Source organism: Ambystoma mexicanum, chromosome 12 (assembly GCF_040938575.1).
Source record: "Ambystoma mexicanum isolate Mex_15411 chromosome 12, UKY_AmexF1_1, whole genome shotgun sequence".
Lineage (NCBI taxonomy): Eukaryota > Metazoa > Chordata > Amphibia > Caudata > Ambystomatidae > Ambystoma > Ambystoma mexicanum.
The window spans coordinates 621,012,678-621,040,480 of NC_090936.1; the positions used below are offsets into that span (position 1 = coordinate 621,012,678).

The following is a 27,803-nucleotide window of genomic DNA, read 5'->3' on the forward strand; positions in this document are numbered from 1 at the left end:
AGTATATGGACCATGTCAAAGGCACTGCACACCACACACCACCAGGCATATTCACAATGTGCATTTCTAGTACCCAAAATAGGACATATGCTACGTAACCAGCATTTTGCTTGTGCAATTTTGCATGTATTAGTGAACACTATACAGACTTTACCAGCATGATATGGCCAGAAGAATGACATTCTACGCTTTCTGTTTCTCCCGTGCAGGTGATGCTGGTTATCCCCTGATGCCATGGCTGATGGACCCCTGTGAGGTAACTACACAACCAGCACGAGCAGGGTTACAACCGTGCCCATATCCGTACTCGTGGTACAATTGAACAGACATTTGGCCTGTTAAAGGGGAGGTTCTGCTGCCTGAGCAAATCGGGGGGCGCACTGATGTACAGCCCTGTGAAGGTGGGAAAGATGGTCCTTGCCAGTGCCATGTTGCACAACATGTGTATCGGGTGCAACGTCCCACTGCTCCCAACAAGGACATGCACCCACCAGAGGCAGAGGAGGATGTGAGTGATGACGAGCTGCCAATTGCACAGCGCTATGATGGCATGGATGGCCGTGTTGCACGAGAGGAACTTATTCACCACTACTTACGATCACTTGACACACACACACAGCACAGGCCAGCCAGCACACTAGGCATTGCACAGTTAATAAATCACTCGCTTACACTGAAAAATCAATGTCCACTCATGATTTTTATACAACACCAACTGTAATTTGTGCAAATATTTACAAATGTGTAACAAATTCACTGGCAATACTATCCCTCCCCCACTCCCCCTGCCCAACTGTCTCTGCGCAACTCCTGTCTTGTTCGGCAATGATGATTTGCACAAGTCACAGACAGGGCACATATGTGTCCATGGGCTATTTTTGGGTCAGGCATGCAGCTGTGTGCCGAGCAGGCCAGCTGCATTGAACGCCGCCTTGGGCTGTTCTGCACCGAGCTAGCAGTTGTGCTTGTCGATGGTGCGTGGGGGAGTGCCGTAGGCCGTCGGTCCAGGAAGGCCTGGAGGAACATGGCCATTGTCTCTGCTATAGATGACATAACACTGTTCCCCTCCTGTACCCTTCTTGACATCTGTATGATAGCATGTGTACAGTGGCCAAGTGCACAGGCATTACGGCGTACACTGGCCTGGACGCTCTTGTGCATGAGCTGCGCCTCCTGGAGGTGCTTCTGCACCAGGGCTGTGAGGGCATCCTGACATTGTTGCATTCGGCTGAGTCGGCCATCGATTACCCTCACACTGGGGAAGGGTGGACATTGTGGGCTAATTTGGCCCATGGGGTGATGTGGTCGGTGGTATCCCCTGTGTCCACTGCACCGCCGTCAGCTGTGACCTCGACAATGCACGCATGTGCGCGGACTTGTGGCTGCGGTGGTGGTGGTGGCGGCACTGCTGCAGCTGGGGCTGCTGGAGTGGGTGCAGCTTGTGGGGCCTGAGGTGGCTGGACTGGTTGTATCGGTGGGGCCTGAGGTGGCTGGACTGGTTGCACCAGTGGGGCCTGATGTTGGGTTGCAGTCGCAGTTGTGCCTGTTGAGGCTGTGGAGTCCTGGGTTGAGGTGGTGGTGGTGGTGGTGGAGGTGGAGGTGGAGGTGGAGGTGGAGGTGGTCGTCCGTTGTGTTTGTCGATTACTGGCTCCCCTTGAGGAGCTTGGATGGGCCTCCTCATTGCCAGATGATGTGCCTGTGGGAGTCAGAAAGGCAGGTCGTTAGTGATGAGTCTGGATTCATGAGGCAGAGATTCATGCTTTGGCTATTTTCTGACGGTGATGTGTCAGAGACATGGCAGGGGACATAGCATGATGCACACATGCTTGTGTCATGCGTACTGTGCAGGTGGATGTGTGATGTCCATACATGGTAGGGTTGTGTGCTGGAGATGCTGTCGTAGGGTAATGACAATTGCTGGTTAGGCTGTTAGAGGTGTGGCCCACACTGTGTGATGTTGTGGTGGGGAGGGTATGCCATGGATGGGGTCGCCATGTGCCTGCTGCCTGTAGCACTTACATTGATAGGTGGCCATTTGTGCTCATTGGTTCAGGCTGGCTGGGATGAGGGAGTCGCATGTTTCCTTGGTGTGTAACGCTGTTCATTTGTGGGTGGTGAAGAGGCTTGCTGTGGAAGGTGGATGTGTGTCTGAGTGGCAGCAGAAGCATGTTTTGTTGGTAGTACAGGGTGTCTGTACTATGTTCTAGGTGTATTTGTGGTATGAGTGAGGTTTTGGGAGAAGGTGTATGTCTGTGTGTGCACCCAGGTTGCAGGTCTCTTGCGGGGAGGGGTGGATGGCAGGGCTGTATTGGTGTTGTGCAAGACACACTTGACAAATTGTTCTGCTGTAGTGGGTGCAGGGTGGACAATGAGGTTGATGTGACATTGGGGTTACGTGTACTTGCCAGCCTCCTCAGATGTCCTGGCTCCGGCCTCCGCAACACCAACCCCTTCTATTGCCTCGAGGTGCAGCACACTGCTGCACATCTCTTCCCAGGGCAGCAGGTGGATTGGGGATGCGCTGCCGCCACCTGTAGCCATGTCTTGGCTGCGCTGGGCCGAGAGGAGGTTGCGCACCCTCAAGCGCAGGTTGTCCCACCTCTTGTGGCAGTCTTGCACATTGCAGAGGGTTGTGCCAACTGCTGTGACTTTCTGGGCAACCTCCTTCCAGATGGTCTTCTTTCACAGCTGGGCCTGCCTGTGCTGATCAGTTGAGAATAGTTCATCAGCATGCTGGACTATGGAGTCCGACAACATGTTCAGCTCCGCCTCGCTGAAGCATGGCCTGCCTCCGGGTCGCACAGACTCTTAATGCCATGTTGATGGTTGTGTTTCTGTGCTCAGGATGGTGGTATGTCACCTGTGCTGTCAGGATTCCAATGGATTGTGTTTTAGTAATGGCCGCTCGATGATTTCCTGTTCCGGTAAACACTGCATTTCTGGTGACTGTAAATGCGGCACCGTTGTTACTGGTGCTGGTGGCTGCAGAAGCATGTTGCCGGAATCTGAATCACCGGCACCAAGGACATCATTGTTAGCATTTTGGGGGGGTTTTGTTGGTATTTCCGGCATGCCGGAATGCAGGTGCACGACAACATGGAATCAGCCAGAGTTTCCGGCATCACGGGTTTCGCCGGAAAATTAAGGTTTTAAACCGGCAACCTTGTAATGAGGCCCATTGTCTCTATTATTACAGCAAGCTGGATCGATGGACTTCTAGAACACTGATTAATGCATCACATTCCATTGCATGAGACTATATTGCAGTACTGCAGCTGTTAGGCATGTGGCAGTGCCCTCTGTGCTGGTCTAAGGTAGATGAGTATCAGTGAGCATGTGTGGGGATTACTGTAAGGACCTTTTATATGCAATTGAAACCTCCATCCAGTATAAAGCCAATATTACTGCACGATTTTTTTGCTGCCATACTTTAGATATTTGGTGCCCTCATACGAATGCTGCGGGATCCAATTTCCAACCAGTTTATTTTCTAGCATGTGATGATTCTTCATCTACCAGTACCTAGGAGCCACTGCAATACCTTTTGCTGCTGTTGGTGAACGCCCACTCTGTCCAGAAGCTGCCCTGTCAGTAAGATGGAAATTGGACCGCTCTCGGCATCATCACCATCCCTAAGGGATCTGGGCCAGCACACAGTGCAGTGTCATTCATTGGGCAGTGCTACTATACTGTAGTAAGTCTTACATTGTGTATCATGCCTGTAATAAAAAGGATTATGAAATGCCTGAAGAGACTTTTCTATTCGATTGCTGTTCTGATATAAATGTTCTTGCTATTCTGCCAGTTCTGATGTACTTATATTTGCAGTGATATGTAATGTGAACACTTACCCATGGGGCCTAGCTTGCGCTTTACAAAGGTACAACAATAAGAGCACAGCCTTCCTACCCCCTAGAGGGTTTAGCTTGGGACACATTGGCAAGAGTAAATGCTTCAGGAAGATCAGGTGTGAACTTAGAACAATGGGGATTGGGCACTGAGAGGCTGGTCGCATTGTTTAGGAGGGTACATTTGAATGTACATGGGGACAGGGGCGCTGTCGGAGACTCATGGGCAATACAGTGAGAGAGTTTTGCAAACATCATATTGCTCTCTGTTTCGTGTCCTATAGAGTAGTTGTTCTTTTGCAATAGGTACAGATGTGCATGGATTATTCACATTTTAGTGGGAACTAGGCATTACCCCAATATAGCACAGTTGCTTTACCATAAACTGCCTAAAACTAATGCTGTTCAGTAAGTGTAATATACAGTATCTCCCCACTTTTACAAGGACCAGCACCACCTCATCAAATCTTAGCTCCAACATAGAAGTAAACATGCTGACCATATGTAAATACTGTACCTAATATGCAGTAGCGAGTCCCTGTAATGTTATGGCCTGCTGTGTAAATTAGTCATAAAAGTACATAAACGGAACATTGTTTTAAAACATCGGTGGGGGCACAGAGTACTGAAATCGATTGATCTGGGTCACCCAATGTATGAGGTGCCCGTCCACCTGATTGTCGAGCCGTAGCTTTGAACTTTTGGCCGTAAATCTAATGCAGGGTGCAAAACAGCTGTAACTCAGAGCCGTTGGAATCTGCGCAAAATGTGCTCATGGAATGCCGTGAACACAGCGATGTGTATGAGATTCTTGGGTCCATATGTGTTCAATGTTGATGCAATTAAAAGTGACTGTTTTTGGTCGTTCTGCTTGAATTCACCGCACAAATCTATCCAAATTGTACTTTACAATGTTTGGAAAGCTATTGTGGCTACGGAGAAACGCACATAATAATCTAGAATGATCTTCTTGATGTTAATAATTTAAGGTGTGGGTCTAATCTGATTGTGTTTCAGATGTGGACTGATCTTATCTTATTTTATTGGACCTAATATGCTTAATACATCGAGAAGGTGATGGTGTTTGGCTCTTGTGCTATTTTATCCTGTATGTAGGTCGCACTGAGATAGTCTCCCGTAACTCAAATAATACCATGCATTCAATTTGTGTCTATTTTAAATATACATTTTATACTCTATATTTCTGTTATTTATATTAATTATTCGTTTATCTATTTTATTCTATTTTCTACTGTTTTTCTGATGTATTTCAGCTATGTAAACGTTCTTCGGAACTATAAACATAATGAAATAAATTAAAGTTACTGCTATCAAGCAGAACACTAGGCATCTGTGTGCCTGTGTGCTCAAATGCGCGCCTACGTCACATTCTCCTTGCACTGCCACTGTGGCCAGCCCATGTAGGCACAGCTGCTCTGGTGCCATTCAGTAGCAAGGAGCCCCCCAGTGGTGAAATGAGACACTGCATCATGAACAGTTGTGTATGGCCAGCATCAATGATAGGTGGGTGTCAAAGCATCGCCGAAAGAGGTGCCCAATGCAGCTTTTTCAGCTGATAAAAACAGTGAGATTTTAAGAACCCTATGACACTAACTGCCTGTTTATGAACGAGATGCCTTTCTAGCACAGGGGTAGTGCAGCAGGAAAAAATGTATTCAATAATAAAAAGCAACTCTTCAGCACCTACATGAACCACCAAAGGCGGCTCTCTACCCTTCTACCCACTCTGCACCTTGCTCCCCAATTTATACCAGCTACCCATCTATAACCCACCATCTCTCGGACACACTCATCAGAGGCCCTCGGCCATGTCCATCCCTACCTTCTGACCAATAAGATGGGCATGCATCGCTAAATGTTCCTTGAGCGTTTGATGTCAACCATCCAGTGTCCGCCCCTTTTCTAGCAAGGCCATCTTTTCTCAAGGGGTGGAGACAGCCCTTACCTTGCCTGCTCCCAGGATGTCTTCAAGTTCTGCACCAGAATCGGGACCAATCACAGTGCGGGTCCCCAAAGCCTTCCAGACCCACTTCCTCCCACCAGATAGAAACAGAGAGGATCTATTCAGCGTAGCTTCTGGCACCCACACTTGTGTTCTGCCCTGTCTAGCCAGCTCCTTTAGAAACAAACATCCTTTCGCTGATTAGAGTACACAGGAAAGGTTATCCAGTCCAAGCTTCTGTGATCTTGTTAACTCTTGCTACGATGTGCTCTCCCCTCGGGTTATCTGGCTGCCTCCTCAGCTTCATTTTTCCCCTGCTGGCCTCTGCCCTTGAACAGAGCTGATAAGACACCAAGCTAGACAGAGCCGGGTTATCGGGGGCCAACTGCTCTAAGTTTCTATCTGCAGACCCATCTGCCCATGTGACTGATGCGGAAGCAAGTGCACACACACGGCATTAGTTCAGTTTATACACAAAGTCTGCTTTAATACATATTTCATCATATAATGAGCATTACTATTCTCTACAACACATCCTCGTTAACATTACAACATGGCACAGACTGGGGGACTCTGAATTGATCTGTTATGTCTGGTCACAGTCAATCATAAGGCCTTTGTCAAATACTGCACGGGCCATAAACCCTCAAGGGACTGAGTGTGTAATGTTGGAAAAAGAACGTCACTTTATTGACTCGGGAGAGTGAATCACTGTGCAACATGGAAATTAGGACTTCAGTTTCCATGATGGGCAGAGTACATGCATTGTGCAACCGAATGGCGGCAACAATGTTGGGGCTGACGAGAAGAGATTTAGCATATCATGTGGAAATGGAGTGTCTTGATGTGTGCTACATTTTATTTCAGGCACCACCAACAATGGATGATTCCGTAATCCATTTCTCTGAAGAACAGAAGCAGCCTTCAGAAGCTCGGCAGATAATAATTGAAACCTCTACCTCATGTGGTAAGACTACCAGAAATGTTGAATTGCATTACTGTTTTAATGCTTATAGCCTATTCTAGGTGTGAGTGTGCTGTTATTGATGTCACTTAGTCTACTGTGCACATTTTACAAGGTACATCACACACACACAGGCACGCACACATTATTGTGTATTCATATATTTCTGTTACACCATCTCTAACTGTGGTGACTTTAAAGAAGCAGAATAGCAAGGTTCCTGCTTAATCTATAACCATTTGGCAGTTACTAAAAACTGTTTTGAGGTTTGAAAAGAAGTGCCAATTCCTTCCTCGATTACCAGTTGTGTAGTGACAAGAATGTTATTTTCTTTGGTCAAAATTAGCGTTCATTGACAATATTGTTTTACCATATAACGTAATTGTCTGTGTGATATTTGTCAGTAGCTAGATTTGTATTCAGTGGAAATGTTGCTGCCTCCCACCAAGAATGAGGAAATTGGAACAATAAAAATTGAATTTAAAACATTACAAAGCAAAGGAAATAGGAGATCTGGATTTGGTTCAGAAAAATGTACTGGGAGGCAATCTGTATCCAGACTATTTTTGCCTTTGGAGGAATTCATCAATACTGTAATAGAACCAGGCGGAAAATTAAAGTTAACATCAAGAACAGCTTCAATAAATTGATTGACCTGATTGGATAAAGTTAGTGATTTATCATGCTTGCTCAAATAAACAGTAAATAAATAGTCTATCCAACTTGAAGCCAAGATATTTGTTTTAATCTGAGCTTTGCTCTCCGCTATTGGGCCATGAGTTCCCAGAAGCACTGAGAATTATGCGCACTAGCAGCATCAATGAGCTGCTCACAAGATATTTCAAAGAGTTGTGAAATGCAAATCGTTTCCTTAACGGACAAAGCTGCTGATCATTTAATTTGTCTGGTTTTAAAGCAAATTAGTTTTGAGAGCTTTGCTGGCATCATCAAACCAGCCAGCCTTGGGGAGTGACTTACAAGTGTACATAGATCTAAATGTCATCTCTTTTATTCACAGCATCAGTTTGGAAAAGTCATTAAACAAGTTCCCAGAATCATCTGGAAGGGAAAGACCAGAGTTGATCTCCATAAGTCATGTGTAAAAACATTTAGTAATAACCAGTTTGCTAACTTATATACCTGGTCTTACCCGATACATATGCTGCTATCAGTACAAAGAACAGAATTCTCACTTTTGGCTCATAGGATAAAGTCTCTAATACACTTTCATTGGGCAATTGAAATACTAAAATAATCAAACGTCGATTAACCGCAGTGGCCATGAAAAGTTAGTGTGCCTGGTTTATTAGATAAAACTCAGTTAAATTGTTCATATTCCCCTTTCCATTATATACACATACATGATAAGGCCCAAGAAATTCATTCGACCATCTAACATTGCTGGTGGCTGTCCCCCATACTCTGTCAATTTCAGCCAAAAGACGCCTTAGGGGGTCTTTCAAAATTTCCTCTATAGCCACAAACTCATTACAAAAAGGGGGAAAAGGAATTCTTAGTGTCAAGAGGAGAATTGTAGAAATTAAAAACTATAATAATTCTATGTCACTGAATTTAAATGCTAGTTATTTGGATACAACTCTGGTTGCAAATAGTCTGTCTTACAGTTGAGAACTAAAGACACCAGTAGACAAAGGCCATCAGAATTGCGGCCTCTGGCATTTTTAACAGCTGGGTGAGCCAGCCTAAAGTAACCATCTACATCAGGTACGGATAAAGGCAACTTTTCTTCTAACAGTATAATTCATTAAAAAAAAATCCTATGCAAACTGCCTGTTATCACCAGGCCCAGCCTAAAAATGAGAACTGGTCAGATAAGCATCATTATAAGTAGCATGTTCAATCCCAGAGGTTAATTTAGTGGTTAAATATGATAAAAGATCAAACTGCTCATCCAAATTTGTTATTTATTTTGGTTTGACATTAAAAATGAAAATGAAGTGTAGTATTGGACCCACTGCTTTTGTGTAGTCTGGAGATCAACGATCCTCTGGGTGTAGAGTTGGATTTACATTTAAAAACATTTCCAATTCTAGTACTTTGGGAGCTAATAGATTTAGGTAATTGGCCGATTTAGTTGGTCTGACCTCGTAAGCCCTTATTTTGTATGCTAGCACAGGCAGGACAGATTGAACAGATAGTTTGATGTTAATAAATTTCAAACAAGCATTATCACATATTATTTGTATTTTTAGTCATTGGTGCAGGCCTCAAAATGGAATCTGTTACGGTCACACTTAATATTTTTTTCCCTCCTGCCACACTTTTCACCTGTGAGACTGCATCTCACAAGCTTTGTTCAGCTACTGAGATTTGAGAATCCAGCGCCCCCGCAGCTTTTTTTCAAGAAATGGTCAAGAGTTCTAATCATAGCAAGTATTTTGCTGGCCTCCATATCAACTGGACAGTGGTCGGATTTCATCTTTGTCATTCCTAAAAGCCTACTTCTGTATCAAAAATTATGGGAGAGCATTCCCGACTGGACTAGGGTGCACCCTTAGTCCTTTCCCGTCCCCCTCACAACTGTGCCAAAATGCCATATAATTTAAAATACAATAAATGTTAATGATCATAATAATAATGAGGGGGGCAAAGCCCAGTATCATCCAATTCCAAAATCCAAGGAAAGGGTCTGTAAAATGCAGGTTCAAGAGTCAGTAGACCTGCACATTTGCAATATTTCAAATGGCATACAATGGCAAATACCAGCTATGTAAAAAGTGCAAATATACGGGTGTGTAAAGATTTAAAAGACATCTAGAATGAGATATCTTAGTAAATTCGTTTTAAAACAGCTCAGTAAAAGGACTCAAGATATCCATGTATATAACTGCGTGCAATGGGCAGAGGAACAAGGCATATAAGTCAAATATTACACACAGTAATTCGGGCTGATAGTGGAGCATGTGTGGAATATGGGTTTAGCCATTTCTGGTCAAGCATAGAAAGTCAGCAGTCGCCGTCCGTGTATATGTTGCTGAATTCTTTTAATAAATAAGTCAATTTACCATAGGCTGGGGCGTTAAACTGACGCAGCACACCGAGCTTTTCACCCAAATCACAGGAGATTACTTTGCCCCATCCAGGTTACACCAAAGAAGGTCAGTGTTGAAAGCAGCAAGGTGAGCACATTAGAGGTGGGGGAGCCAGGGCCGACTGATGCCTAGATAGAGCCAAATGCTTGGCTCTGGCTCGGCTAAGAGCCCAACTGGAGCTGAACAGAGCATCACCTCATCCTCAGTTAAATTTACAGAGTAAATTAAAATGACACTGTTAAAAAAAACTGCATGCAATCATCTACTTGCCCAGTGTATTTTGTTTATCTCTGGCCAGAAACTGCATGTTGGTGCAAAACTAAAGGTGCAATGGGACCATGTGTGGTTGGAATCCTCCAACATTGCAATTTGTGAAACCAGAAAACCTGGCTTCCACACTTCACCAATTTATGCAATCCTGGTCAAATCTCTCTGCTTAAATGGGTTATATTTCCGTTGGCTGCCACAATTAGGATCACTTAGAAGTTATTCTGTTAAATGTGCACTGCACAAAAAAAAAACCTCATATATAGTGTTTTCAGTTAGTGTTTTCTCCATAGATAATCAAGTTATTGATCATGTATAATATGCACACCACGGGCTGAAGCATCATGTAACTTGTTAATTGCTCTGTCACATATGTGCCATGTTTCTTTCCTAATAGAAAAATTAACTAGATTGTTTGATGGGCCTGGGACATTTTCCTTTAATGCATATGGAGTCTTCTAGGGCATTTGTCTTCACTCTCCCCATGGGCTATGGGCAGTGGTGTCTCCTCGCATTAGCCAGTTTCTGAAGGAGGCAGTGGGAGGTTGTTTGTTTGTTTTATTATTTATAATGCGCGAGCGTACCCGAGTGTATCCGGGCGCAGCTTTTACAAGAATTTGCAAAGTTTGGTTACAGGTCATAGGGTATGCAAGAGACAGTAAGGTACACTGATATTATATACATATCAACAATGAGGTACATAGATATCCTATACAAATAAACAAGTGGGCACACATGGTTACATTGTCTGCTGATAGCATAAAAAGGGGGACAGCCTGGCACTGGTGTATTTTGATGGCCTACGTTTTCAGCCAAGAAACAACCTTAGATCGGAAGTTCTGGTAGGGCAGTCCACTCTGAGAATACGTGGTAAGGAGTTCCACGGTTTGGCTGCTTTCACTGGGAAGCTGTTGCCCCTATGGTGGCACGTTTAAAGTTAGGGACAGAGAGGCAGTCTTTGTAGGCAGTTCCGGTAGGTCTCAGGGAGGACTGTCTATGGAATCTATTGATCAGGTAAGTAGGGGCAGCGTTATTGAGGGATTTGTGAGTAAGCAATGCAGTTTTTAAGAGAATGTTGTCGTTGATGGAAAGCCAGTTGTTCTGTTGACTAAGTCCTGAGATGTGCTCTCTTCTGGAGATGCCCAAAGCCGCTCTGAGAGCGTTATTCTGAAGAGTTTGTAGTTTGCTAGTGGTAGCCTTGGAGGATCCTAGATAGAGGGCGTTACAATAGTCCAGGCGGGACAGTATAAGGGCTCTAGCGAGGGTAAGGCAACTAGTGTCAGACAGAAATGGTTTAGCTGTACGGATTAATTTACACGTATAGGCCGTGGAGGAAGCCAGGGAGCTCACCTGTCTTCTGAAGGAGAAATTAGAGTCCAGGTAAAAACCCAAAGTTTTGACCTCTTGTCCAAACTTGATGTTGTTACCATCGATCATGAAGGAGTTGTAGGCAGGGCCAAGTTTCTTTAAACTGGATGTAGTGCCTAGGATGATAAGTTCCGTTTTACCATCATTCAGGCATAGTCCGTGTATGGCCATCCATGCCTGGATGATGATGTACACCCTATTTAGCAAGGCCAAATCCTTTCCATAATCTCCAGAAAGCGGAAGGAGGATCTGGATATCATATGCATAGTTAGTGTAGGTGATACCGAGATGATCCAAAACATCGAAGAGGGGCTTGGTAAATATGTTGTCGAATGTGGGGGAGAAACAGGAGCCCTGTGCGACGCCACAAGTGATGGGTACGGGGTCTGCCGCCGCAGTAGGTGAGAAGACCCTCATGGTTCTACCATTAAGAAAAGAGGTAATCCAGGTGAAGGCCTCAGCAGAGAAATGAGCTGATGTGTGGAGATGTGTGCATAGGACAGAGTGATCGACCAGGTCGAAGGCTGCAGACAGATCGAGGAGGAGAAGTAGGGCAACTTGGCCGTTGTCTCTAAGCGTATCGATCTGTGCCTTCAAGTCAATGAGGGCAGTTTCAGTCCCATGTTGAGGGCGGAACCCTGATTGTCTGGAGCCTAGTAGATCATGTTCTTCTAGGTACTTCTGAATTTGTACATAGGCAACCTTGTCCAATATTTTTAGTAAAAAGGGAACGGTCGTTATGGGTCTGTAATTAGTGGGCGTGGCTGAGTCAAGTGTAGGTTTTTTTAATAGTGAAAGCACCCAGGATTGTTTCAGATTGGTGGGGATGGAGCCAGTGGTGAAGGAGGCCTTAATCAGTTTTGTGATGAAGGGGCAGAGGTCACGGGCGGCATCCTTGATGAGCTGTGCCGGGCACAGGTCTCCCTGACAGTTGAAGGGTTTCAGAGACAGGATGATTTTTTTCTACTTCAAGAATCGTGACTTTAGAGAAGTTGAAGCGAGGAAGATCTGTAGGCAAGGGCTTATCTAGTGTTTTTGAAGGGAGAGTGTCATTGAGGGATACTTTTTTACGGGCGATTTTGCTTTGGAGGGTCGCAATTTTGTTTGCTAGGGTGCTTTGGATTTCTGAGCACCAGTTTTTGTCTTTGGTACAGGTGTCAGGAGGTGCTATGGGGGTTTCTACTTCTTTAAGGATGGAGAATAATTCCTTCATGTTTGATTTTGCATGGGATATGCGAGAGTCATAAGAGGTTTGTTTAGCCAGGTAGATTTCTTTTTTGTAAAGTGTGCCTAGTCTGGAGAGTTTGAGTTTATGTGCGACTGAGGGGGATTTTTTCCAAGTGGCCTCACAGTTCCTTTTTTGCTGCCTTAAATCTTTAAGGAATGGTGTGTACCATTTGTTTAGGTGCGTATTCGGTTTGCTTGGTCTCAGTTTAAGGGGGGCAATGAGGTCTAATGAGGTGGCCATGATCTTATTGTATTCTTCAACCAGGGTCTCTGGGTCCAGGTTGTCTGGGAGTGTGTCGAGTGTAGGGAGTAGGTTCTGGATGAGTCTTTCAGCTGTCATTTTCTTCTTGTTTATTGTGAGGGTGGGTGGGGCCCTGATCCTGGGTGGGGGTGGGGGTCTGTCAGTAGAAAGCAGGAACGAGACCAGGTGGTGGTTGGTCCAGGCTAGTGGTGAGATATTTGTAATGTTCGCTAGACAGTTGTAATTGGCCACCCAATCGAGTGTTCTGCCTTTGGAATGTGTGGGTGACATACATCTTTGCGTAAAGCCTAGTTCCGAGAGAGTGTTGACTATCGTGCTGGCAGAATGGTCTTCAGGATCATTGTGGCACATATTAAAGTCACCCAGGGTGAGAGCTTGGGTACAGGTTGTAAGGTTACTGGAGAGGATCGTGTTAATATCTTCATCAAAGGTGCCAATGGGGCCTGGCGGGTGGCAGATCAAATGGATATTGAGAGTTTGGGTGTTGGTAAGTGGGAAATTAACTGAGAGTCTTTCGCATGATAGGACATTGGTAGGTGTTGCTAGTCTCATGGTAAGACTACATTTGTGAATGATGGCAACACCTCCTCCTCTGGAGTTGGGACGGTCTTGTCTCAGGATAGAGTAATTATCTGGGACTGCCAACATAAGCATGGGACCTGCTGCTGGGTGTAGCCAGGTATCAGTAATGGCAAGGAGGTCAAGGTCTTCTTTGAGGATCAAGTCGGCGAATTCTGTAGCGTGAGCTACTAGTGATCTGGCGTTAATAAAGGCTCCCTTTTATTTTGAGGCTGGTTGTATTATTAGCGGTAGTAGTGTGGCACTTGTCCTGCGTTGAGTTACACAGTCCTTGGGCAAAGGCGAGTCTTGCCTAGACATGAGGGCTTCCATTTGCCATGCATACCTTTTGGAGTTTTTGTCCTCATTCTTGCACCATTGGGGACATTTGGGTGCTGCCTGTTGTTCCCACTTTGTCTGCTGAAAGGCCGAGGATATCCCCACTAGGGACCTCTTCACCACCTCTCCTCAACCCGGGGGTCACGGGTGTGGAAAATGGCAGCTGCTTAACTATGCAGCGGCCGCATGTTGATCACCGAGAAGGGTTTGGCAGCACTGAAATAACTAGATGAGAGGGGTACCAATCCGACTGGGCTTATTCAGCCCCCAGAACCACCATAAACACCAGGTGAAGAGGGGGTGTTGAACCTACCAGACTGGGCTCTCTTTCCTCCTCCCCTTTTCTCCAAAATAGTTGGCAGATCTCCTTCATATTCCTTTTGTCCTGAATCCCTGGAAACATTGCCCTCAACCATGGGGGTAATTCAATAATCCTTCAATAAGGAAGTGTATAGACAACCAAACTCCTGCCCCCCCCCCCCCCCCTTCCCCCAAATGTGCTTTGCCTACGGGTATAAGGAAAAAGACAGGGGAAGGCATTGAACTACACATGGCCTGCATGGAAAACGTAGGGGAATCAATCGTTCTTGACCATTCTTTTGAACCATTATGCGAAAACATGGAGGGCATAATAAATAGAACCTTCCGAATGACCCAATATAAAATTCAGTAACTTCTTCAACAAACAAGCTGAGATCAATCTTAAAGCAGCTACTGAATGCAAATCTTTTCACTCCCTGCAACACCATTATGAGACATGATTCTGAACTTATATCACAGATGGATTCCTTGGGGCCAGCATCCATCTCGGCACTACATCTTGTGCTGGAATCACTGCTCAGACTCTACGATAATATCAAGGATGTTGTGCAGGGCAACGCAAACAGGCTAGTGTTGCTTGAGCCAAATGCTGCTTTACTGCTCACAGGAACAAATAGTGCTCTGCCGGTGCCCAAATCGTCATAAAACCAGCAAACCATTGTAGACACCATTGTAGTTAATCGTGGTGTCTTAAGAGAGACTGCTGGAAACTTAGTTAGGAGCCCAGTGCAGGACGCACAGGAAACCAGCCTGCCCTGCTCAAGCCCCACACCGGACATTCCAACAGCCCTTTTGGAGGTACAGTGTTTGGAAGACGACCAGGACTTAATTTGTCATGGCCATCGATGCCCTGCAGCCAGAAGAGCTTAGTGCGTGTCAGGACGAGACCGTACTTTCGTCCTCCAGAAATAATAATGAGTCATATCAGCAACAAAACCACAGAAGGTAACGAAAGGAAGGGCCAAGACAAAAAGAAAAGTAAAAATCGGCCAGCAATAAATCACAACAAGCTCAGAGTGGTGCAGAAATGCATTGCCACATTGTGTTACGTCCTGATTCAATCAAAGACTTAGCCCAGGATCAACCCTCATCAAACAACCTTTGCACAACCATAGGCTTGGTGGGAAATATGGCTGAGGCAGCGGCCTCCAAAAAGAAAACAAAAACCAAACAGAGTAAGATCACCACCTTTCTGGGAAACTGTTTGGTTATTCCATCAACTCACATGCCGGTACCTGTGGAAGTGTCCGAACCAGCTTTACCAGTGGAGTATCTGTCAGGGACCGTGTAGCATAATACGCCAAATGCATTCCATCCAGAGAAACCACACTCCACTGGCTCCCAGCAACAGGTGCAAGGTTTCACTGATCCAAGGGTGCAAAATAAGCAATACACAATTCAGGGCACAACCATAGGCTGGAAGTTGTTAAAGCAGAATAAAGGTCAACTATTCATGAACAGAAGCCTTATGATGAAAGGCTTTCAGGCAATTCCATTGGTGGGAGCTCTGCGTTGTGATGACATAGACCGGGTCCCCTTCCCAAAACAGGGGGCTGTCAGGTCTGTGTGTCATGTTACATCTAATATAATAGTGCACATACTTTGGCAGGAAAGGCACTTGCTGAAATCTTTGGGCTATGAATTACACGACCTACAATCAACCAAGGCAGTTGCTGACTTTTTGGCTCCTATGTGCAGCACTACTTCCTCACTTTTGCGTCCAAATGTGCCTGGGGCACACTTAACTCATCACTGGAGGACTGGTCTTGGCTGGAGGTAGCTGTCAAAATGTTTACGAAGGTCCAGTCGGCCAGCAAAATCCTCTAGGATGGGGAACTAACTGTTGTAACATGGAATGTGTGTGGGTTTTTACAAACTTACCTAGGGGTGCCGAAAGCTGTTTAAATGATGCAAGCATTGTTTTTCAGTTGGAGGGTTTTTCCATCTACTGTAAAAATGCAAACAGAGGAAACAAGGGCCGACCTAGGGGGTTTGGGGGGGTTGGCTACAGCAATAGGTTTGGAACTAGTCTCCACACACAGTGAGATAGTTACAAAATGTAATGCTTTATTGGCCGTAAGAGTTTTGTTTGAGGGGTGGTTGGAGGAGGTGTTGCTTGTAAACTTTTACTAGAACCCCATAAGATGCACTCTGGTGGACTTCCATAAGATCTTGGATGACTTGTTGGAGGGGTGGTTGCAGGAAAACGTGCCACAAACTATCATTCTGGGGGCGATCTCTTGTGCTGATGTTTTGTCCCACAAGGTCCATGATGGAGAGAGGTTTAATACTTTTTTCCTGGAAGCCAATCCTGCCACTATGTGAGGCAATTACTTGTGGAATTGGGGTCTGGAAATATGTCTGCCCGGGAGAGGGGATCTCGCTCAGGGGTTCCATACCTGGTGCAGAGGTTTGAGGTGTTCATGGATTGATCACTTTTATGTCTCCTCGTCCATGGCTCTCAGATGTGGTCCCCTGCGGCGTGGCACTTTCCTGGGAAGTGATCACTATCCCCTAATATTAACTTGAAGGGGACGACGTATATGTCCATGGTTACATCTTAGCCGCCTTGGTTACGCCAGCAAGTAACGGTTTGTCGGTAAACTGGAATATAGCCGCTTGTAAGTACTTTCTGGGCATTTGGGGAAGGGTGGCATGGAGGGAGGCCTTATGGTGAAACAATTTCTCTGTGGAAGGATTTAGTGAAACTCTCAACAAATGTCTCGACTTGCTGGCCAAAAAGGGCAACTTTACCAGCACACAAAACCATTTACATCCGTATAATGAGAAGGTGGCTTTGGCAAAGAGAAAAAAAAGGCAAGACCTCAGGGCCCTCAGGTCGTTGCACCAGCCCATTTCCCAGTATACCTCCTTAAAGAACACCATCTTGTCTCGTTACAGGGGCACTGTTAAACATCTCAAATTAAACACACATATTGAGGGAGATCAGGAAATTCTTCGGGCCTTGGTGGAGAGAAACAATTCACATTTTTGGTCCCTAAGATAAGGGCCACAGCACACAGGTGGCATGCTCCATAACATTGCAGGCCTGGATAGCTAATTTCAGGGAGAAATGTACATGCCCTGTGGGGGAAGTTGACTGCCCAGTTCCCTTGTCTGCTGTGGGTGATTCGGGATTGTTCCCTTGGGAGGAGGATGACATGCTTTGGGCCACAGGACGCGCAAAGTCTTCCAGAGCACCGGGCCCAGTCGGCATTCCACGTATGTTGATAAAGATCCTCGGGTCTGGGTGGGCCCTCTGCTGACACTAGAGTATTTACGAAATGCATAAAATCCCTTGCACGTGCCACCAGGCCATAATCATACCCAAAGAAAAAATGTGAGTCAAGGCTACCTCTCCCTTCAACACACAGGTAGTGCTAGCAATCTACAGAGGGCTAAGGTGCATTTCCCTCAACCATTCGTGATCAAACTAACAAGGTAGAGTACTGTTAAAACAATGTTTATTCTGAATAAGCATTAAAAAAACAATATTTTATAGGACAATTGCCAACAAACATATGACTGAAGTTGTCGCTCACAACACAAAGACATTTGGTTCTAAAGGAGTGAGGTTGGTAACTAAAAAAGTGATTTTATGTGCTGCAGACAGTGACAGTACATTTCATCTGTCAACACTATTGTGTGTTTCCACTTCGGAGGACAAGCAGAAAGTTGTTCTGGTTAGCACAGTTTGTAATATCCTCCAAACTTTCTTCAGGACACTGGTGCTACAAGCAATGGGAAGTTGTTAAATCTAAATAAAAACAAATAAAATTGTGTCGGAAGATGTGGCTAGTATGAGTAAGTTCAACGAGAAAGCTATAATATTAGGCTTTAGTATCTGGAGGTTGGTACCTACCTACTAATACTTCTCTGCGTCTTGGGATGAGACTAGGAGGGTCTATCGTCTGTACAGTCATGTGTTTCAAATTTGCTCTGATGGCTGCTGCAGAGAGGTGAAAATAAGGGATATTGAACATTCTAGTGAATTTGGTGTCACCTTCTAGTCAATCTTGTACAATGTTTTGTGATACTAAGCCTCATCCTGGATACATGGTCCTAAATATGGATGTTGTTAAAAATACACACTGTTTTGAGAGTTTTATGCTTCTTGTTAACCTGATAGGTTTACTAAACAATGCCCGACTAGTGACACCGTCACCTTTGACCGCTCGTACTGAGTCCAATTACTCTCCCCATGCTGGTGAGCCACGGCCCTTTCAATCACAGTAGCGCACAGCTATGTGTTCTCTTATGTAGCAGACCAGTTTGTTTAGTAATTTAAACAGCTCCTTGGCGAAGCAACGCCACCCATTGCTAAGTGACAATGCACCCGCTTTTATTGTCAGTAAAGCTGGGTGATTACATCAAGGTTGGCAGCCCAGACGCATGCGTGGGATCCACCCACTAACCTGTTTACTCGCCGGAACGGCCATGGGTTTTTCCTCAAGCCTTTTTGTAAATTGTCGCTTTCCCTTATCTAGACATCGTAGCCTTATTACCATTTGGCACCCAGTAGTCTTGTTAATTATTTCTTTAAAAGCACAGACATGATCGTATATTTTACTTGTGTACACCGTACTCATGCCGCGTTATCAGGTTTCCTAGCAACCCATGTCTTAGTCAGTAACCCGTTCTCAGCTAGAGGCTGCGCAGGATTTAGCCACTACCAGTTGCATTTGTCGGAGCGGCCAAACAGTAATTGTGTTTCCTCTAGCTTCTTTGAAATGTGCAGCCATCCACTACCTCATGAATATCTGGAATTCAGCGGTCTTCAAAAATACGGATACGATTGTAGATTTCATTCGCACACACCGCACTCACGCTGTGTTATCAGGTTGGCTTGCAACCTATGCCTTAGTCAGTAATCTCTATACGCTCAGAACAAATGCTGCAGCAGCACTTTTGAATAATTATGATAGTCATTGCTATTCATTTCTGCATATGCCTTTGTCACTGTGTGCCACAAGAACTGCACCATCTGGCTTATAAACTACCTACGCCTGATCCAACTATCTGTCCCTATACCTATACAACTTGGCGCCAACCTCCCTGCTTCTGGTATAATACGACACGTTGTATTCCAGTCTCATTTTGTAACCCAAGAGTGACTTAGCTATCTAGAAAGGCAATCAATACGGCATAATTTGAAAAATAGAAGGTTGTTCCACCCCCAGCCGAGAGATTGGTGCTCACACAGTTTGCATAGATTTTTTGTCTTTGAGAACAACTTGCAGCGTTTTGCTGATCCAGCTCTGCTGACCTAGAGTCATTATTGCTGTTTCAGGACTTCGCCTGATAAAAGCACTTTACCAGGTAATTCAACAACCACAATTGCGAAGCCTAACACATAGATAGTAAGAATCCTGATTAATGAGGTTCAATGTCCCATATTTTCACCTCTCTGCAGCAGCCATCAGAGCAAATTTGAAACGCATGACTGTACAGACGATAGTCTTTCCTAGTCTCGGCCCAAGACGCAGAGAAGTAATAGTACCAACCTCCAGATAATAAAGCCTAATATTATAGCTTTCCCATTGATCTAACTCATACTAGCCACACCTTCCGACACAATTTTATTTGTTTTGATTTAGATTCAAAGAATCATCTATTACCAAATGTGTTTGATAACAACTTCCAACTGCTTGTAGCACTAGTGTCCTTTAGAAAGTTTGGAGGATATTACAAACTGTGCTAACCAGAAAAACTCTTTCTGCTTGACCTCCAAACTGTAAACGCGCAAGAGATTCGACAGATGAAATGTGCTGTCACTGTCTGCAGCACATAAAATCACTTTTTTTGTTACTAACCTCACTCGTTTAGAACCAAATGTCTGTGTTGTGAATGACAACTTCAGTCATATGTTTGTTTGTAATTGTCCTAGAATATATTGTTTTTTAATGCTTATTCAGAATAAACATTTTTTTAACAGTACTGTAACTTCTTAGTTTGATATATGATATGATATGGCATTTGTAACGCGCCTATACACAAGTGTTTCAAGTGATCACGAATTGCTCAGGGAAATACACCTTATCCCTCTGTAGGTTGCTAGCACTACCTGTGTGTTGAAGGGAGGGGTAGTCTTGACTCACCTTTTATTCTTTGTTGAACTGATACTACCCTCAAGAGTCAGGCCCCCCGCAAACAAAAGAGGGTACCCACCCAAGTCCCTTGATACATAATCATACCCATCCACAAACAAGGGGTCTATAAGGATCCAAGCAATTTTAGGCCAATTGCCTTGCTGGATTCAATTAGTAAAATGTTTGCTGCACTTCTACTTAGAGACCTCAAACACCAGCTAGAGCCTTTAGACCTACCCTTGCGTTATCAGGTGAGGTTCCGTTCTGGTATGGGGGCCACCCTGAACGCAACAGTACTCTTGCTCGCACTGGCAGTAGTGAAAAAAAGGGGTGGTGGTCCCGGTGTACATTGCATCAGTAGACCTGTCAAGTGCATTTGACACTGTGAGCCATAACACACTCTGGAGGAACCTCCTTGGGTGGAACATCCCCCTGAAAACGATTCAACTTTTAGTGCTGTTAGCTAGTGAGACAGTGCTGTGGGTAATGTTGACTGGGGGAAGGGGGTGTTTCTGGCCCAGTTTCAACTTTTGTGGTGCTCAGGCAGGGCTACATAGTGGCCCCCATCCTCTTCAATCTGTACATGGCAGATTTGAATACAGTATTGGAGTCTGGCGTTGTGTACCCTGTGAAAATGGGCAATATGATATTAAATTGGTTAGCATTTGACGATGACCTTATTCTGTTCGACAAAACACCAATAGGCCTTCACAGGAAAATGACCCTCTTCCAGCAATACGCCGTCATTAACAATCTAAAGGTAAATGGGAATAAATCAAAAATTATAATTTTCTCACCTAAACAGCATCCGAAGAGCTTCATCTGGGAGATCGGTGAACAGCCCCTGGAGCGAGTACAGTCCATGAGATATTTGGGCTTTAATCTGACCAACAGCTACTCTGGGGAAGCCTGGAAAACATGTTTGAAGGGAGGGTTAACTCCACTGCTCGCCCAAATGAAAAGACTGTATTCTCAATTGTGCTGTTACTCCCTCCTTCCTTTGGTGAGGTTCTACCTGCAGAAGGTTGAGCCGACCGTATTGTATGGGTTGGCTATTGTGCCATTTGACATGGGACCATGCTTGAACACATTGCAGGGTCGGTTATGGAAGAAAACCTTGGGTCTGGCTGACTCCCTGCCAAATGTGGTTGTAAGGCACGAGATGGGACTTCTGTCTGTAGCAGGAAGGGTGGTGTGGAAGGAATTGTCGGAGTATGCCAAATTCCTATCCCCTCCTAATAACTCACTTTATAGAAATTTGGGGGAGCAGTCTACACTGCAGCAAATTCGATTAATAACTTCAGGGAAAAGATGCATACAATATTGCACTTAAAAGGGTCTTCGATCGAGGGATTGAAGACCACTCCATATTTGGTGAAGAGAAAGTTATTCGTGATGGATTTGTGTGAAACTTGTGACTTATTGGCAACGTATTCCCTCTATGGGTATGCCAAAGTTAGAAGAAACAGAGGAGAAACCTTACAATATGTGTGTCCATTCCATTGTCCAAAAGCTTGTAGGGTGTATGTGTGCTTCCGCCTAAATCAATTTTTAACGCTTGAGCGGAGGAGCAAATGGGACAAATCCATTACTAATACAAACTGTAGGCTATGCTGGGAGCAACCAGTAAAGGAAATACTAAAACATATTGTCCTGAGTTGCACGGCCTTGAGGTAGCCAAGGTGCATTACTTTGGTTCAATCAAGCCTTCTGAGATACTTTGGGTCAGACTCATGTGGGGTAGCGGGGTGCGACTGATTCTCTCCCTCTACGCATTGTTGACAAAAAGTTACAAGATTCTGAGCAGATTGTATAGGGGTCCTTAAAAGAAAAATCTTGAGATAAACAAATGGGAAATTGGACTGGACTGTAACTGTTTGCTTGATTTGTAAATAATTGTGATAATTGTTTTTATCTAAGTATTGGAATTGTTTGAAATTGTTATATGTTGCCTTCTTTCCTCTTTTCTTTTTTTTGTTCTTTCTTCTTACTGCTATGTGAAAAGCTTATTTTTATAGGCTTAAACACAATAAAAAAAAGCATTATTTTAGCTCTTTAATATGGTATATTAGCACAATTATATCAGCTAGGGATTAGAAGATATGGGGTTAGGTGTCTGAAGTGCAGACTGGGCTCACATCCCATTTTACAGAAAGTGTGTGATCCTGATCAAATCACTTATTTCGTTTTGCCATATCTGCCAAAATTTGGATGCCAGGTGTAGGTTTACTGTTATCAGGACAGGGTGGCAGGACATCCGGTATGGGTTTGTGTTGTGGGGGAGGGAAGAGGATGCCAGGTGTTGTTTTTTTCTGGGGCTTTGAGGAGAAATAATGACAAGTATGGGTTCTGAGTTTGTGGGTTGGGAGGCAGACGGCAGGGTATGCATCTGTTGCCGGCTTGGCTCGCTTTTGGCTCTTAGAGCCAAGTCAGGCTCCATGGATCTGCCATGGCGTGGCACTAACCATGATTTCTTTGGCTCCCCACCTCTAGAAGATATGAATCAGAAAGTATCTGTGTATACTATCCAGAGCAGGAGCGGGAACACAAACTGTGAAGTAGGTATAATACAGGCAGGAAGGTGGGCAGTAGTAATACAGAAAGGCGAGCAGTGGCAATTCGTGCACACTACACACATCACCACTGCCAAACTACTACTTATTTTTTCTGCACGCACTCCCGCACTGCAGCAGGGTTTTGTAAATACACTCTGTCTCTTCTACGTCTAGGAATCACACTCGTCTTTTGCTCCACCATTCTGGCCCCAACTGTTTGCATTCCTCAGACATTTGCCCTGGCATGTTGCAGCTGGCTTTTTATAAACTCTGCTACCCTTCCTTCAATACTGGCATGCACGCTCTCCCTTGGCTCCAGCACTGCTTCCCCAACTGCTGCTTGCCTTTTTTGCATCTCTTGTCAACAGTTTTCACATAAAAGTAAAGGAGATGTAACTGGTAAACTTGACTCCCAGACTGCAGACTTTGTTTATGGGTGTTAGTGCTGGGTCAGAGGAACCAGACCAAGCTGCAAGTTTCAGTGCAGGCACATAATCACTGTGATGGACCTAAAGTAATCTGCACTGCTGGAGCTTACACCCCTTTGTCCATGTGCCCCCTAAAAGGGAGAGCATCTTACCCTGAATTTGTATTTGTATTTGTTTATTATTTGTATCGCGCAAGGAACCTTGAGGTAACTGGGCGCTGGAGAAACTTGGTTACATACATAGAGTAAGTGAGCACATGAAAGCAGAATGGCAGACCAGAGGTTACAGGTGGGTCTACCATAAATACAATAAAACAGTTTAGCAGACCTGGAGGTTACAGGTAGGTCTCGCAGTTGACATATGAACAAGAGTATGAGCGCAAGTGCTTTTAGTAGAATTGGCATTGGGTTAAGGTCAGAGAGAAATCGCCTGAAGGTTCTCAGGGGAGTGGTTTGTTGCTCAGCCATCTTTTTAGTCCAGATTTTAATTTCAGGCCAGAGGGTTCTTGTCTGTAGGTGGGAGGGGGGGTGGAATTCCAGAATTAGCCACTTCCACATCATCCTGAGCAGTGGGTAGTTGGGAGTGGATGGAAGCAACAGGACTTTGGACCGAAAGTCTTTGAGGAAGAGCGGACCAACACACATGCCCATATTACCTATTGAATCACCAAGAGAGGGCCCTGCATTCAACGAAGCAGTAAGATCTGTGAATCTCAATTGATTGTGTTGCTTGCATCAAGAATTTAGTTTGCAGTATGCATGATGTACATTTTAATTAAACAAAAAATGTATACGTTAGCAGTTAGCACATGTGACTCACCCATCACATTTCAGACAAATTGTAGGGATGGATCTGCTGGCCAAGTCCCATCAGTGTTTATTGTACCTCACAGAACTCTGAGAGGTAGTCCTGTCTTTTTCCCTGCCTCAGAACCTACTCTCTGATCCTGTTGGCTTCTCTAGATATGGATGAGGCAAGCTGTGGCACTGCTAGAGCCAGGGAGTTGTCTACTTGTGGTGGGCATGGCAGGGAGCAGAGCTGGACTGCCAGGGTAGAGCATCCTCTGTGCTCTTCCTGCACTGGCCTATCACAAGGCTTTTGAGTCGAGGCGGGGGAGCAACCACGGTTTGAAGACTCTAGTGGCCCCTACCTGAACTCATGTCGCTTCTACCCTTTCCTTAAGGATGTTGTTGTGGGTGAGCGGGGAGGGATTATGTGTGTCCCCGTGGTTGGTTGGCAAAGCAGGCTACCTCCTCCTCTTTGTGAGCCACTACCAAACTGGTGCCCGAGGAAGCTCACAGGTTGAGCAAATGGAACCATAAAAGATAAGTTTTCAAACATTTATTTGCTGAATTTGGTAATTTTCTTTTTTTAAGTAACTGTTAGGAAAGGTTTTCTTTTTGCTGCTTTCGTGCCTAGGAGGGGTCACAAATGCAAGCCGGAAATCTGACGGTTTTTCACAAGCAGCCATTTTATTAACTTATTAGGGTGTGATAAACGCGTCGCTATCCCTAACCTAAAGAGGATTTCCCTGCCTATCCAACTAAGATGAAAGGAAAACACTTTAATAAAAGGAATCTGTCCCTCATACTTATACATAAATCGGACTCATAAAGATAGGATTAGGCAATTCAAGTTTACCAAAAATAAAAGTTATGCTCAACATGAACCTTGTAATTATGCATCCTTGTAACTGAGTTGGATACCCTTCACCAAGTTCAAAGCAGGATTTCCAAATCAGAGTTCTAATAAGAAAGTTCCTTTTGAGTAGCCAAACGCTGCTCTGAATGGAACAAAGTCCTTCCTACTCCAAAGGTATTTCACTTTGCATTTGGCAAGGTTTCCATAAAAAATTAAGAGTCTTGGTCTTTAAACTTGTAGTCAATATTTCAACATAACTTCTCCTCCTTGGCAAACAAACACTTCCACAATTGTTCTTGATTCACATCAATGCTTTTGTCAGGATGTTTTTACCACAGTTCATCAAACACATTAGTGGTTTTGCCACGTTCTTTCCTTCACAACCTTCAACCACAATGCAGCACTTCAATGTCTTCTTCCTGGTCCACTAACCTGCCAGGACTCCCATTAATAATCCCTTTCCTGGTATACTTGCCTGCCAGGATAAAAACTCCTAACTACTACAACTACTCTGTGATGAGGCTTGCTTCACACTTTTAGAAGTCTTTGGTCCTAATTTCAAGTATGGCAGAGCAAGAAAAAAATGGTGGTAACGGAATTGCCGCCAATGTTCCCTCTCCGCCATACTAAAAGTATGGCCCTGGAATCCTCCAACTCTCTGATGAAAAATCTACAAAATCGGCGGAATTGCCATTCTGCCAAAAAAAGCCCCACAGAGTTCTATGGGGATTTACTACTGCCACTTGTAATCCAATGGTAATTCCGCCAGACCAAGTGACAGCAACATTAAATCTGTTGGGGGGAGTGGGAGGGGGAATTCCAATGGATTTACAGCCGGAATACCGCCCAACTCGTAATGAGTCCCTTTCGGCAACATTGAGATTCACAACTTCTTCTGTGAGGACACAGTACACATTGGCGCTGTTTGTTCCACTGATTTTATTTGCCACATGCAATGCAGGTTATGTTCCTCTCCTCCTTGACACCTTTTACAAGGAGGGCTTCTCTCCTGCCACTCTTGATTTTACATCAAGCAACTGCTGACAAGGTCTCTTTGTTATTCTTGTCCTTCTTTGGCTTAGGCAATGCTTGTTGGTGTCTCGCTTAACTATTGCCTCTTTCTCACTCTGGGGATAATGGTTACAATCTTTCTGCGATATTGTTCTCTTATTACTTTGCCAATGTGGGTTATATGCTTTCTGAAGTATTGCCCCTGCTTTACTTTGGCAATGGTGGTTATAGTTTTTCTTCCGTATTGCCCCCTCTTTACTTTGGCAATGCAGGTTTCTATCTTGATCCGGGATTGCCCCCTCTTTGTCTTGGCAATGATGGGTGTAACCTTTCCTTTCTGACTTTCCATCAAAGTGTGTATAACGCCAATGTGACTTTCTTGCATTCGCTCAGTATTCAAAATATTTGTTGGGAGTTAGCGTTGAGAGTTAGCGTTTGACTACGGAGCGTTCTGGGGTTACCTAATACAGGGCAACTCGCCAGTCTCTTTACATGCACCCGCTCAAACCGCTGCCGCTGATTCTTGAATGCCTGCCCTCTTTGGTCGGATTCCTGCGGCCCGTGCCGCTCGGGAAAAGAGCCTCTGTTGCTCCTCCTGCACTCTGATGCTCGCCAACCACTAGTATCAGGCACAAAATAAGGAGAGCTTCTCTCTTCCCATGGGACTGTCTGTTAAAATACTGCTTCCCGTTGTGCAACCTCTGCACTTCAGGTTTTCCACTTTGAAGACCGTCTCAGGACTGACATCTGCTTCAAAGACAGCAGCGGCTCTGGCGTCTTTGTTTGCTGCTGCTGCTGCAACTGCAGCTGGCAACTCCTGCTACTGCTCCACCTTCTTGTTCTAATGGCCTGCACCTGAAGGGGCTTTAAATATTCAAATGCCCTGCTCAGTTGTGGGTCATTAGAACCACTAGACTGCATACTGCAGTTCGGTGCCTCTGAGCCACTCTTCCTCGTCCCAGTACTTAGGGCATTGTGGGACTTTGAAGTCCCCAGTGTTCTAGTTACCTTTTTTTTTATAAAGGCCTCAATGTTGCAATAGGCCATCAAAACTGTAGGGTCTCTAGGGAAGTTAAGTAGCTGGTGCTCCCAATTCTCCCGAGCCGAGTCCCCTCTCATGTGATCCTCCTGGAGACACCGTCAGGATCAGGAAGCGTCTGCCTTTCCCTGGCCACATGAGAAGGGTCCTAGGCCAGGGGTCTTGGGATAATCACTACTGGTTCATTACACCCCAAACTTTGTGCTTTGTTTTGCATCTTTCCTGACTTTTAAAGGCAAGTGAAACATTTTTACTTTTTTTGCCTTGTTAAACTTGTCTGTTTTGGGGGCACTGATCAGTCCCTCTGGCTATCGGTGCAGGAGAACTCTGTTCTACATAGTGATTCTCTGTTTGCTTTACACTACATCTTCATCTTACAGTGAGTAGCGGTAGGGATACTTTGTGTCCTGTGATGAATCATGGGAATCTGTCACTTCTCCCCAGGGGGTAGTGTTTCCCTGTGAGGCTAGAGACGTGAGCCCGCTGTGCAACACCCTCCCTAGGGGTAGAGGCAAGCAGTATCTCACCAGAAGGGACTCCCCCTTAGGGGATAAGGTCTACCATTCTTATGAGGAACTCCCTAAGCACACCATCAATAAACCTCCAAAAACAGTCTGCAGGGAAAAGCCTGACGAGCATACAAAAAATGTGTTATTGTCATCGGGAAATCTTGATAAGCACTTTGAGAGAAAAATTGCTTTATACTGAGACGAAGAAAAACTATTATGGAAGAATACAGAGTGTCCAGCAAACGGAGAGGAAGGACTGTGAGCCCAAGCCGGGGAAATCCCACGGCTACGTCATAAAGGAGAAAGGGCAGAGATCACAGGGAGAGAGAGAGAGACACCAGACACACAGGGTCCTGAAGCC

At 44.9% G+C, this 27,803-nt stretch overlaps 1 protein-coding gene across 5 annotated transcripts in view; it reads left to right on the forward strand.

Annotated features, from left to right (window-relative positions):
- LOC138513917 (zinc finger protein 3-like) overlaps window positions 1-27,803 on the forward strand; it is a 168,868-nt gene that overhangs the window by 53,271 nt on the left and 87,794 nt on the right. For 2 of the 5 annotated variants that reach the window (XM_069629068.1, XM_069629065.1), the window contains exons 3-4: window positions 210-256; window positions 6,679-6,778. Coding sequence is in view for 4 of the 5 variants with exons in the window: in XM_069629065.1 (XP_069485166.1) it covers window positions 230-256; window positions 6,679-6,778 (127 nt within the window). In the remaining variant the exon portion in view is untranslated. Of the gene's footprint in view, window positions 1-209; window positions 257-3,519; window positions 3,695-6,678; window positions 6,779-27,803 lie in introns of all 5 variants that reach the window. The other 3 variants (XM_069629066.1, XM_069629064.1, XM_069629067.1) reach the window with 2 other exon arrangements.